Source organism: Salmo salar, chromosome 07 (genome assembly GCF_965601325.2).
Source record: "Salmo salar chromosome 07, fSalSal1, whole genome shotgun sequence".
Classification (NCBI taxonomy): domain Eukaryota; kingdom Metazoa; phylum Chordata; class Actinopteri; order Salmoniformes; family Salmonidae; genus Salmo; species Salmo salar.
Genome location: NC_138297.1, coordinates 35,527,833 through 35,541,576, shown reverse-complemented (window position 1 = coordinate 35,541,576; position 13,744 = coordinate 35,527,833). Strand labels below are relative to the sequence as shown.

Sequence of the window (13,744 nt, the reverse complement as noted above, 5' to 3'; positions counted from 1 at the left end):
CACCAAACAGCTGCCTTCAATTGGAAGTCCACCCCAATTAACTCAACATAGAAACACGCTCACTAGACTACACATAGAAATACATAAACATAGACCATAACTCAAAACCCGGAAATAATAAATCAAACGCCCTCCTAACTAACGCACCACCCTGAACCACATAAAACAAATACCCTCTGCCATGTCCTGACCAAACTACAATAACAATTAACCCTTATACTGGCCAGGACGTGACAGTACCCCCCCCTTAAAGGTGCTAACCCCGGAAGCACCTTAAAAAACAAAACCCCCAAAAAACACAACCCAAAACAATAAAACAAAAATTCCCCTCTACTAAAAGGGAGGGAAGGGAGGGTGGCTGCCGTCAACGACGGCACTGTGCTACTCCCCCCCTCCCCAACCCACCTATATCAGGAGGTGGCTCCGGTTCTGGCCGTTCCAGGCAGTCAGGCCACTCTGGCAGCTCGGGGCAGTCTGGCAGCTCGGGACAGTCTGGCGGCTCTGGCAGCTCGGGGCAGTCTGGCCGGCTCTGGCAGCTCGGGGCAGTCTGGCCGGCTCTGGCAGCTCGGGGCAGTCTGGCCGGCTCTGGCACCTCGGGGCAGTCTGGCCGGCTCTGGCACCTCGGGGCAGTCTGGCCGGCTCTGGCACCTCGGGGCAGTCTGGCCGGATCTGGCAGCTCGGGGCTAGTGGGTGGCTCTGGCAGCTCTTCACTGACGGGCGGCTCTGGCGATTCCTCACTGGCGGGCAGCTCTGGCGACTCTTGACTGGCGGGCAGCTCTGGCGACTCTTGACTGGCGGGCAGCTCTGGCGACTCTTGACTGGCGGGCAGCTCTGGCGACTCTTGACTGGCGGGCAGCTCTGGCGACTCTTGACTGGCGGGCAGCTCTGGCGACTCTTGACTGGCGGGCAGCTCTGGCGACTCTTGACTGGCGGGCAGCTCTGGCGACTCTTGACTGGCGGGCAGCTCTGGCGACTCTTGACTGGCGGGCAGCTCTGGCGACTCTTGACTGGCGGGCAGCTCTGGCGACTCTTGACTGGCGGGCAGCTCTGGTGACTGTTGACTGGCGAGGCTGGGTTTACGCACTTGAAGCCTGGTGAGTGGTGCTGGTACTGGGCGTACCAGATTGGGAACACGCACCTCCAGGCTAGTGCGGGGAGCGGGAACAGGACGAGTCGGACTGGCCTGACGCACTTCTGGGTCCGCACGAGAGACAGGAGCTGGAAACCCAGAGCTATGGAGGCGCACAGGCGGTCTTGATCTTACCTCCTGCACAACCCGTCCTGGCTGGATGGAACTAGTAGCCCTGCACGAGCGGGGTGCTTGTACAGGGCGGACTGAGTTGTGCAGGGGCCTGATGGTAGCCGTGCGTAGAGCGGGAGTTGGGTAGCCTGGTCCTCGGAGGCGTACCGGTGACCAGATGCGCTGCGCAGGCATCCTCCTACCAGGCTGGATGCCCGCTCTAGCACGGCACCTGCGAGGGGCTGGAATAACGCGCACCGGACTGTGCGTGCGTATGGGTGAGATGTTTCGCTGAGGAGCGCACTATGGCGCTCTCCACCTCATACGCTCCTCCATATAACCACGGGTAGCTGGTTTCCAGCTCTTCCTAGGCCTTGCCAAACTGCCCGTGTGCCCCCCCCAAAAAATTATTGGGGGTGCCTCTCGTGCTTCTCCCTCAGCGCTTCCAAGGCCTCGTACCTCCACCTCTCTGCCTTGGCTGCCTCAATTTCCTCCCGTGGGCGACGGTACTCCACAGCCTGGTGCCAAGGTCCAGCCCCGTCCAGAACTTCCTCCCAGGTCCATTTCTCCCGCCAGTCCAACTCAAAATCTCTTTTCTTCTGCTGCTTGGTCCTTAGTTGGTGGGAGATTCTGTCACGGTTTTCGTCGGTTATGGAGGACCAAAACGCAGCAGGTATGTGTATACTCATCTTCTTTATTTACGGGAAAAGAAGGGAAAAAAAACAAACAAACACGTATACAAAAATAACAAAGCAATGAACGACGAAATAACAGTCTTGACGGCAACACAGCAATCCAAGAACAATCTCCCACAAATACAAGACAAACACACCCAACTAATATAGGACTTCCAATCAAAGGCAACACCAAACAGCTGCCTTCAATTGGAAGTCCACCCCAATTGACTCAACATAGAAACACGCTCACTCGACTACACATAGAAATACATAAACATAGACCATAACTCAAAACCCGGAAATAATAAATCAAACGCCCTCCTAACTAACACACCACCCTGAACCACATAAAACAAATACCCTCTGCCACGTCCTGACCAAACTACAATAACAATTAACCCTTATACTGGCCAGGACGTGACAGTTTAACACTTTTTTGGTTACTATATGTGTCATTTCATAGTTTTGATGTCTCCACTGTTATTCTACAATGTAGAAAATAGTAAAAATAAAGAAACTCTTGAATGAGTAGGTATGTCCAAACTTTTGACTGGTACTGTATATACAGTACACACACACTCCGGACTCCAACATTGCTCTTCCTAATATTTATATATTTCTCAATTCCATTCTTTTAGATTTGTCTGTGTTCTTGTGAATTGTTTGATATTACTGCACTGTTTGAGCTGACAACACAAGCACTTCGCTACACCCACAATAAAATCTGCTAAATATGTGTATGTGACCAATAAATTTGATTTGATGTGAGTTCATGTGTTTTTTCCGTAAGGGGAGCGCTGTCCACAATGCACCCTTTTAAAGGCAATTTTGCACATCCCGCGGAAATCACATTGATGGTAAACACTGCAGATTTCTAAATTAAAGGTAATCAGAAATTACCTTTTAAATGTCAAGCGCTCTACAACGCACCTCAGAATGAATCCCAGCCACAATCAGTCACACATTTTACATGACACACCACTTGCAAACAACACACACGGACACACGGACACGCATGGAAATATGGACCAGTCCAGAGCGCAGAATTACACCAGTGTATGATGATGATGGTTATACTAGATGATCCTAACACACAGACAGACTACATGATCCTAACACATAGACAGACTAGATGATCCTGATAGACTACATCAGCATTTCCCAAACTTGGTCCTCAGGACCCCAAGGGGTGCACATTTTATTTTTTGCCCTAACACTGATTCAAATGATCAAAGCTTGATGATTAGCTGATTATTTGAATCAGCTGTTTAGGGCAAAAACCCAAATTTGCACCCCTTGGGGTCCTGAGGACCGAGTTTGTGAAATCCTGGACAACATGATCCTAACATATAGGCAGACACATGATCCTAATACACAGACACATTATCCTAACACACAGACAGACTACATGATCCTAACACACAGACAGACAAATTATTGAATTCACGTCATTCTACTGTCATTAACAGGGTTCCACTGAGAGAGATGTTACATTGTTTACAGAGGATTATAGATGTAGGGTTCATGTAGTCTGGTCCTTTGAACTCCATTTCCCAGCAGTCTCTCTTATTGCTTCCCTTCAGTCTCTACAGCAACGGTGTCTCTTCATTGGTTCTCCCCGTATTGTGTCGCAATATCGTAGCTCTCCTCTCCTCCTCCAGATGTCGTCTGGGACCATCAGTCGACCCTCTCTCATCCTCTCCTCTCCTCCCTCTCCTCCTCTATATGTGGTCTGGGACAGTCAGTAGTGCCTCCTCTGGTTCTCTGTCCACGTCAACATTCTGAAGACAGACGGAGAGCAAGAGAAGGTGTGACGATGTGTGTGTGTTTGTGTGTGTATGTGTGTGTACCTGCAAACTAAGTTTGGTGAGGTCCTGCAGGATTTTGTTCAATGTGGGGCTTGGAGTGGGGACGTCACTGCATTGGCTCTCCTGACAACCAGAGGGGCTTAAGAGTGATCCACAAATGAGATATTCTGACAGTTCAAGGCTGTTAAGCCAGGAGTAGGTTGCTGCTTGACGCTTTTAGTACATATGAGGTGGTAGGAGGGTTTGATTTGGAAATGGGAACTTTATATGTAGTGTGCGCGTGTGTTGGCTCACCACTGGTTTGTCTCTGTGTGTGTTGACTGCTTCAATGTTGAGGAAGATGGACTCAACCTTACAACCTGAGAAAAAGAATACAGACCCCAGGGCTACAGCAGATTTAGCATATCAATTAACATTATCATTGTTAAATATTTCTACTTAAATATTCATAGGGAGAGAAAGAGAGAGAAAGAGACTGACCGTAAGCAACTGGGGTGAGTTTCAGCACTGTGTGGAGAGGACACTTCAGATATGGCAACTCCGCTGGAGGGAGAGCGAGATGGGAGAAGAGTGGAGAAAGTTAAGAGGGGAGTGGAGAAAGAGGAGAGAGAGAGATGGGGATACAGAACTCAAACATTTCCTCTGACTGACAGATGGATCATTTCAACACTGACAGAGTTCCAAAGGTTCCCAAGCTGTATGATAGTAGTGTAGTGTCTGAGGCTGTGGGATTGTGGTTAGACCGTCTTACCTGCACTCTTATCAAGGAAGTAAGCTAGCAGACAGCGCATGACAGCCTGATGGCACACCACCAAAACATTCTCCTGTCTCTCTAGTTCCATGATCACCGGCTCCAGACGTTGCACCAGGTCCTCATACGACTGACACACACACACACATTATACACACATTATACATACATTATACACTACATGGCCAAAAGTATGTGGACACCTGCTTGTCATCTCATCCCAAAATCATGGGCATTAATATGGAGTTGGTCCACCATTTGCTGCTATAACAGCCTCCACTCTTCTGGGAAGGCTTTTCACTAGATGTTGGAACATTGCTGTAGTGACTTGCTTCCATTCAGCCACAAGAACATTAGTGAGGTCGGGCACTGATGTTGGGCGATTGCATTGTGCACGTGGGCATTGTCATGCTGAAACAGGAAAGGGCAATTCCAAAACTGTTGCCACAAAGTTAAAATCAAATCAAAAGTTATTTGTCACATACACGTGTTTAGCAGATGTTATTGCAGGTGTAGCAAAATGCTTGTGTTTGTAGCTCTAACAGTGCAGTATAATCTAACAATTTCACAACAATACACACAAATCTAAAATAAAGGAATAAAGGAAAATATTTGGACGAGCAATATCAGAGCGGCATAGACTAAGATACAGTAGAATAGGATAGAATACAGTATATATACTGCTCCAAAAAATAAAGGGAACACTTCAACAACACATCCTAGATCTGAATGAAAGAAATAATCTTATTAACTACTTTTTTCTTTACATAGTTGAATGTGCTGACAACAAAATCACACAAAAATAATCAATGGAAATCCAATTTATCAACCCATGGAGGTCTGGATTTGGAGTCACGCTCAAAATTAAAGTGGAAAACCACACTACAGGCTGATCCAACTTTGATGTAAGGTCCTTAAAACAAGTCAAAATGAAGCTCAGTAGTGTGTGTGGCCTCCACGTGCCTATATGACCTCCCTACAATGCCTGGGCATGCTCCTGATGAGGTGGCGGATGGTCTCCTGTGGTGCAACGTGGCGTTGGTGGATGGAGCGAGACATGATGTCCCAGATGTGCTCAATTGGATTCAGGTCTGGGGAACAGGCGGGCCAGTCCATAGCACCAATGCCTTCCTCTTGCAAGAACTGCTGACACACTACAGCCACATGCGGTCTAGCATTGTCTTGCATTAGGAGGAACCCAGGGCCAACCGCACCAGCATATGGTCTCACAAGGGGTCTGAGGATCTCATCTCGGTACCTAATGGCAGTCAGGCTACCTCTGGCGAGCACATGGAGGGCTGTGCGGCCCCCCAAAGAAATGCCACCCCACACCATGACTGACCCAACGCCAAACCGGTCATGCTGGAAGATGTTGCAGGCAGCAGAACGTTCTCCACGGCGTCTCCAGACTCTGTCACGTCTGTCACATGTGCTCAGTGTGAACCTGCTTTCATCTGTGAAGAGCACAGGGTGCCAGTGGTGAATTTGCCAATCTTGGTGTTCTCTGGCAAATGCCAAACGTCCTGCACGGTGTTGGGCTGTAAGCACAACCCCCACCTGTGGACGTCGGGCCCTCATACCACCCTCATGGAGTCTGTTTCTGACCGTTTGAGCAGACACATGCACATTTGTGGCCTGCTGGAGGTGATTTTGCAGGGCTCTGGCAGTGCTCTTCCTGCTCCTCCTTGCACATAGGATATATATATATATATATATATATATATATATGTATGTATGTATGTATGTATGTATGTATGTATGTATGTATGTATGAGATGAGTAATGCAAAATATGCAAAATATTTCAACATTATTAAAAGTGGCCAGTGATTTGAAGTCTATAGGGCAGCAGCCTCTAATGTGCTAGTGATGGCTATTTATCAGTCTGATGGCCTTGAGATAGAAGCTGTTTTTCAGTCTCTCGGTCCCAGCTTTGATACACCTGTACTGACCTCGCCTTCTGGATGATAGCGATGTGAACAGGCAGTGGCTCAGGTGGTTGTTGTCCTTGATGATCTTTTTGGCCTTCCTGTGACATCGGGTGCTGTAGGTGTCCAGGAGGGCAGGCAGTTTGCACCCCGGTGATACGTCGGGCAGATCACACCACCCTCTGGAGAGCCTTGTGGTTGCGGGCGGTGCAGTTGCCATACCAGGCGGTGATACAGCCCGACAGGATGCTCTCAATTGTGCATCTGTAAAAGTTTGTGAGGGTTTTAGGTGCCAAGCCAAAAGAGACACTGTTGTGCCTTCTTCACCACACTGTCTTTATGGGTGGACCATTTCAGTTTGTCAGTGATGTGTACGCTGAAGAACTTGAAGCTTTCTACCTTCTTCACTGTGGTCCTGTTGATGTGGATAGGGGGGGTGCTCCTTCTGCTGTTTCCTGAAGTCCACGATCAGCTCCTTTGTTTTGTTGACATTGGGTGAGAGGTTTTTTTCCTGGCACCACACTCCCAGGGCCCTCACCTCCTCCCTGTAGGCTGCCTCGTCATTGTTGGTAATTAGGCATACTACTGTTGTGTCGTCTGAAAACTTGATGATTGAGTTGGAGGCGTGAGTGGCCACGCAGTTATGGGTGAACAGGGAGAACAGAAAGGGTGTCCTTGTGGGGCCCCAGTGTTGAGGATCAGCAAGTGGAGGTGTTGTTTCCTACCTTCATCACCTGGGGGCGGCCCGTCAGGAAGTCCAGGACCCAGTTGCATAGGGTGGGGTTCAGACCCAGGGCCTCGAGCTTAATGATGAGCTTGGAGGGTACTATGGTGTTGAATGCTGAGCTATAGTCAATGAACAGCATTCTTACATAGGTATAATTGTCTTGTCCAGATGGGATAGGGCAGTGTGCAGTGAGCACTAAATTGCACTAGATTGCATCGTCTGTGGATCTATTGGGGCAGAAAGCAAATTGTGGGTCTAGGATGTCAGGTAAGGTAGAGGTGATATAATCCTTGACTAGTCTCTCAAAGCACTTCATGGTAACAGATGTTCATTTAGTTCAGTCACATTTGCTTTCTTGGGTACAGGAACAATGGTGGGCATCTTGAAGCATGTGGGGATAGGGAGAGACTGGGATAGGGAGAGATTGAATATGTCCATAAACACTCCAGCCAGCTGGTCTGAGCATGCTCTGAAGACGCGGCTTAAGATGCCATCTGGGCCGGCAGCCTTGCGAGGGTTAACACGCTTAAATGTGTTACTCACATCGGCCATGGAGAAGGAGAGCCCACTGTCTTTGGTAGCAGGCCACGTCGTGGCACTGTGTTGTCCTCAAAGGGGGCGAAGAAGGTGTTTAGCTTATCCGGAAGCAAGATGTCGGTGTCCGCGACGTGGCTGGTTTTCCCTTTGTAGTTCGTGATTGTCTGTAGACCCTGCCACATACGTCTCGTGTCTGAGCCGTTGAATTGCGACTCCATTTTGCCTTATGGTGGGAATAACTACACTGTTTGCGATTCGGCCATATTCCCAGTCACCTAAAATGGTTAAATGCGATGGTTCACACTTTTCGTTTTTTTGCGAATGCTGCCAACTATCCACAGTTTCTGGTTAGGGTAGGTTTTCTTGATAAACTCAGTCACCATATCAGTGTATTTGTCAATGTTATTCTTGGAGGCTACCCAGAACATATCGCAGTCCGCGTGATCAAAACAATCTTGAAGCATGTATTCTGATTGGTCAGACCAGCGTTGAATAGTCCTTAGTACGGGTACTTCCTGTTTGAGTTTCTGTCAATAGGGAGGGAGGAGCAAAATGCAGTCATGATCAGATTTGCCGAAGGGAGGGCTGGGGAGGGCCTTGCAAGCATCCCGGAAGTTGGAGTAGCAGTGGTCGAGGGTTTTAGCAACACGAGTACTACAGTCAAATTTGCTTTGTTAACCTGTTAGGGCTAGGGGGCAGCATTTGCACGTCTGGATATTTTTTTTTTACCCGATTTAATCTGGTTACTAATCCTACCCAGTAACTACAATATGCATATACTTATTATATATGGATAGAAAACACTCTAAAGTTTCTAAAACTGTTTGAATGGTGTCTGTGAGTATAACAGAACTCATTTGGCAGGCAAAACCCTGAGACATTTTCTGACAGGAAGTGGATACCTGATGTGTTGTATTACCTTTAAACCTATCCCATTGAAAAACACAGGGGCTGAGGAATATTTTGGCACTTCCTATTGCTTCCACTAGATGTCACCAGCCTTTACAAAGTGTTTTGAGTCTTCTGGAGGGAGATCTGACCGAACAAGAGCCATGGAACGATGATGTCCCATTAGACACCTGGCGCGCGAGTTCATGTTGGGTACCCTCGTTCCAATACGTTATAAAAGAGTATGCATTCGTCCACCTTGAATATTATTCATGTTCTGGTTAAAAAAGGCCCTAATGATTTATGCTATACAACGTTTGACATGTTTGAACGAACGTAAATATATTTTTTCCCCTCGTTCATGACGAGAAGTCCGGCTGGCTTAGATCATGTGCTAACAAGACGGAGATTTTTGGACATAAATGATGAGCTTTTTTGAACAAAACTACATTCGTTATGGACCTGTGATACCTGGAAGTGACATCTGATGAAGAGAATCAAAGGTAATGGATTATTTACATAGTATTTTCGATTTTAGATCTCCCCAACATGACGTCTAGTCTGTATCGCAACGCGTATTTTTCTGGGCGCAGTGCTCAGATTATTGCAAAGTGTGATTTCCCAGTAAGGTTATTTTTAAATCTGGCAAGTTGATTGCGTTCAAGAGATGTAAATCTATAATTCTTTAAATGACAATATAATATTTTACCAATGTTTTCTAATTTTAATTATTTAATTTGTGACGCTGACTTGACTGCCGGTTATTGGAGGGAAACGATTTCCTCAACATCAATGCCATAGTAAAACGCTGTTTTTGGATATAAATATGAACTTGATAGAACTAAAAATGCATGCATTGTCTAACATAATGTCCTAGGAGTGTCATCTGATGGAGATTGTAAAAGGTTAGTGCATCATTTTAGCTGGTTTTATGGTTTTGGTGACCCGGTCTTTGAATTGACAAAACATTACACACAACTCTTGTAAATGTACTGTCCTAACATACTCTAAATTTATGCTTTCGCCGTAAAACCTTTTTGAAATCGTAAAACGTGGTTAGATTAAGGAGATGTTTATCTTTCAAAGGGTGTAAAATAGTTGTATGTTTGAAAAATGTGAATTTTGACATTTATTTGGATTCAAATTTGCCGCTCTTGAAATGCACCTGCTGTTGATGGAGTGCACCACGGGTGGCACGCTAGCGTCCCACCTAGCCCATAGAGGTTAATTTAAAATCCCCAGCTACAATAAATGTGGCCTCAGGATATGTGGTTTCCAGCTTGCTTAAAGTCCAGTGATGTTCTTTGAGGGCCGTCGTGGTATCGGCTTGAGTATTTCTCAGAGATGGAGTGAATAGTGCGAGTGATACCTGAGTGTCCAGTGGTGAGGTATGTGTGCGCCCAACATCTTATCCCTTATCCCCGTGGGAATGTAGATGTGCTCAGAAGGACAGGTAGTGGGTGTGGGCTCCCTCTCCAGAGGCTTGCGAATGTCCGCATCTACGTCCCAGACCACATGGGCTACGACTCGAGAGGCAAGGCAGGTCCTTCGGCAATCGGGTGCCCAGTCCGTGATTTTCATCCTCGACCATGAGATGGTGGGGTTATGGCGTTGGAGCCATCAGGTGCCGAGGATAATCTTGTGAGCTGGAGTACTAATTATGAAGAAAGGAATGTTTTACTGATTAGTGGACTCCACGGTGAGGGTTAGTGGTGTGGTGATGTCTGTAATGGTTCCAGATCCTAGTGGTCGATTATCCAGGGCTTGAACCAAAAACGGAGAGGAGAGAGTGTATGAGGTGATGTTCAAAGAGGAGGAAAGGGTCTGGTCAAGTTCCCCTCAGCACCAGAATCCAGTAGCGCTGTAGAAACAGTACATGAGGGACAGCCAGCTAGTGTGATCAATACTAAAAAGGGTTTGGCAGAAAATTATGAAGATGGGATACTGACACCTACCCCAGGAGGTAGAAGATCACGTGACAGTCCCTCTGCTCTCGTGAAACCAGAGATGGGACATACCGGACACTGCTGAAGCTGGTGCCATCCTTGACCACAATAGGGACAGAGCACCAGCTGTTTCCGTCTATGTCGTTCAGTAGCGGGGAGGCGTGTGACCTATATCTCTATGGGTTCAGGCTCTGAAACAGTGTGGTTACTGAGGGAGGGAGAGAAGCGATGAGGATACCGACGCTCCCGAAGTAGGTTATCCAGACGTATGGCCATCGCAATGTATGCGTCCAAGGAGAGGTTGTCGTCACGACATGCCAGTTCCGTCTGGACTTTCTTGCACAGTGCTCTTCTGAATAAAGTATGGAGCACCGACTCATTCCATCCGCTAGATGCTGTTACAGTGCGGAAGGGGAGCACGTACTTGGCAGCGGTCTGGTCATCCTGCCATAGTTGGAATAGGCACTCACCCCCCTCTCTGCCCTCTGGTGGATGATCGAAGATACCCTTAACAGAGCCATGAATGCCCTCATATGAATCCAGCTCCTCCTCTCCTCTCTCTCAGATGGTCGTAACCCACTCCAATGCCCATCCAGCTAGCAGAGAAATAACCAATGCAACCTTAGACCTCTCAGTGGTGGGGACTCCCATCTGGTGTGCAAAATAGAGGAACCACTGGAGTACGTTTTACATTTTACATTTTAGTCATTTAGCAGACGCTCTTATCCAGAGCGACTTACAGTAGTGAATGCATACATTTCATACATTTTTTTTCTTTTCTGTGCTGGCCCCCCGTGGGAATCGAACCCACAACCCTGGTGTTGCAAACACCATGCTCTACCAACTGAGCTACAGGGAAGGCCACAGCATTTAGATGGGTTTCCATCATATTTATCCGGGAGGGACAAATGGTCATTGCTGACCTGGGTGGATTGCTGAATGGACTGGTGTGCTGGCTTGCTAGATTGACTGGTGGTAGAGTATCCTCCGCCAGCCTCTCGAATATGTTTGAGACATTGAAGACTGCGAAGAATCTCTCAGCCTTCCCCAGTTGCGCCAGCTGGTCATGGTGTTGACAAAGTAGGTATCCCTGTTCATCGACCATCAGATTAGATGTCCTGATTTCCTGCTGCTTCCATTTGTTGAGGCAGTATTCTGTAACGTAGACGCTGGGAGTCGGGAAGCAAGTGGAGGTGGTGAGTTTAAAAATAAACAAAACATGGAACAATGCAAGAAACAAGAATAGCGTACGGATATGAAACAACATCAATACTGCCTGAGAAATAAACCTAAGTGAGTGCCAGATATAGGGGAGGTAATGAGTGAGGAAATGGAGTACAGGTGCGCCTCATCATGAGGAGCAGGTGCGCGTAATGATTGATGCCAGGTGCACGTAATAATGCTAGCCAGGACCGGTGGTCAGTAAAAAACACCGGAGAGGGGGAGCGGGAGTAGACGTGACAATGACGCTACAAGCTTGGCACACCTGTTTTTGGGGAATTTCTCCCATTTTTCCCCGCAGATCCTCTCAAGCTCTGTCAGGTTGGATGAAGAGCGTTGCTGCACAGCTATTTTCAGGTCTCTCCCGAGATGTTTGATTGGGTTCAAGTCCGGGCTCTGGCTGGGCCAATCAAGGACATTCAAAGACTTGTTCCGAAACCACTCCTGCATTGTCTTTGCTGTGTGCTTAGTGTCGTTGTCCTGTTGTAAGGTGAACCTTCGCCCCAGTCTGAGGTCCTGAGTGCTCTGAGCAGGTTCTCATCAAGGATCTCTCTGTACTTTGCTCCTTTCATCTTTCCCTCAATCCTGACTAGTCTCCCAGTCCCTGCTGCTGAAAAACATTCCCACAGCATGATACTGCCACCACGATGCGTCACTGTAGGGATGATGACAGGTTTTCTCCAGACGTGATGCTTGGCATTCAGGCAAAATAGTTCAATCTTGGTTTCATCAGACCAGAGAATTTTGTTTCTCATGGTCTAAGAGTCTTTAGGTGCCTTTAGGCAAACTCAAAGTGGGCTCTCGTGTACCTTTTACTGAGGAGTGGCTTCCATCAAGCCACTCTATTATAAAGGCCTGATTTGTGGAGCGCTACAGAGATTGTTGTCCTTCTCTAAAGTTTTCCCATCTCCACAGAGGAACTCTAGAGCTCTGTCAGACTGACCGTTAGGTTCCTGGTCACCCTGACCAAGGCCCTTCTCCCCCGATTGCTCAGTTTGGCTGGGCGGCCAGCTCTAGTAAAAGTCTTGGTGGTTTCAAACGTCTTACATTTAAGAATGATGGAGGCCACTGTGTTCTTGGGGACCTCCAATGCTGCAAACATGTTTTGGTACCCTTCCTCAGATCTGTGCCTCGACACAATCCTGTCTCGGAGCTCTACGGACAATTCCTTCGACCTCATGGCTTGGTTTTTGCGCTGACATGCGCTATCAACTGTGGGACCTTATATAGACAGGTGTGTGCCTTTCCAAATCATGTCCAATCAATTGAATTTACCACAGGTAGACTCCAATCAAGTTGTAGAAACATCAAGGATGGAAAAAGGATGCACTTGAGCTCAATTTCACATAGCAAAGGGTCTGAATATTTATGTAAATAAGGTATTTCTGTTTTATTTGTTATAAATCTGCACAAAAAATATTTTAGAATACGGCTAGCTGTAAGTGGTCTGATTATACAGACATTATATCTACACACAATACACCCTAGCCTTCCCTGTGGCTCAGTTGGTAGAGCATGGTGTTTGCAACGCCAGCATGGTGTGTGCAACGCCAGGGTTGTGGGTTTGATTCCCATGGGGGGCCAGTACAAAAAATGCATGAAATGAAATGTATGCATTCACTACTGTAAGTTGCTCTGGATAAGAGCATCTGCTAAATGACTAAAATGTAAATGTAACCCTATGGTCACTGCTTCCAAGCACTGCACCAAGTCCTCAAACACTGACACTACACAGCCAAGTATATCCGAACAAATTATGAAAGACAAGCATTATAATTTTGAATTCCGTAAAGTGAGTGTGGAAGAGGTGAAAAAAGGATTGTTGTCTATCAACAATGACAAGCCACCGGGTTCCTACAACTTGGTTGGAAAATTACTGAGGATAATATTGCCACTCCTATTTGCCATATCTTCAATTTAAGCCGATTAGAAACTGTGCGCCCTCAGGGTTGGAGGGAAGCAAAAGTCATTCCCCTACGTAAGAATAGTTAAACCCCCTTTATTGGCTCAAATAGCCGACTA

At 47.1% G+C, this 13,744-nt stretch overlaps 1 protein-coding gene across 1 annotated transcript in view; it reads right to left on the bottom strand.

The window, feature by feature from the left end:
- Positions 1-1,914: 1,914 nt before the first annotated feature.
- The window catches only part of LOC106609077 (6-phosphofructo-2-kinase/fructose-2,6-bisphosphatase), a 48,771-nt gene continuing 36,941 nt past the window's right edge, over positions 1,915-13,744 (bottom strand). Inside the window, exons 11-14 of the mRNA XM_014207468.3 lie at positions 4,477-4,606; positions 4,206-4,268; positions 4,020-4,084; positions 1,915-3,698 (exon numbers count right to left, since the gene is read on the bottom strand). Coding sequence (XP_014062943.1) covers positions 3,639-3,698; positions 4,020-4,084; positions 4,206-4,268; positions 4,477-4,606 — 318 coding nt within the window. The 3' untranslated portion in view covers positions 1,915-3,638. The remainder of the gene's footprint in view (positions 3,699-4,019; positions 4,085-4,205; positions 4,269-4,476; positions 4,607-13,744) is intronic.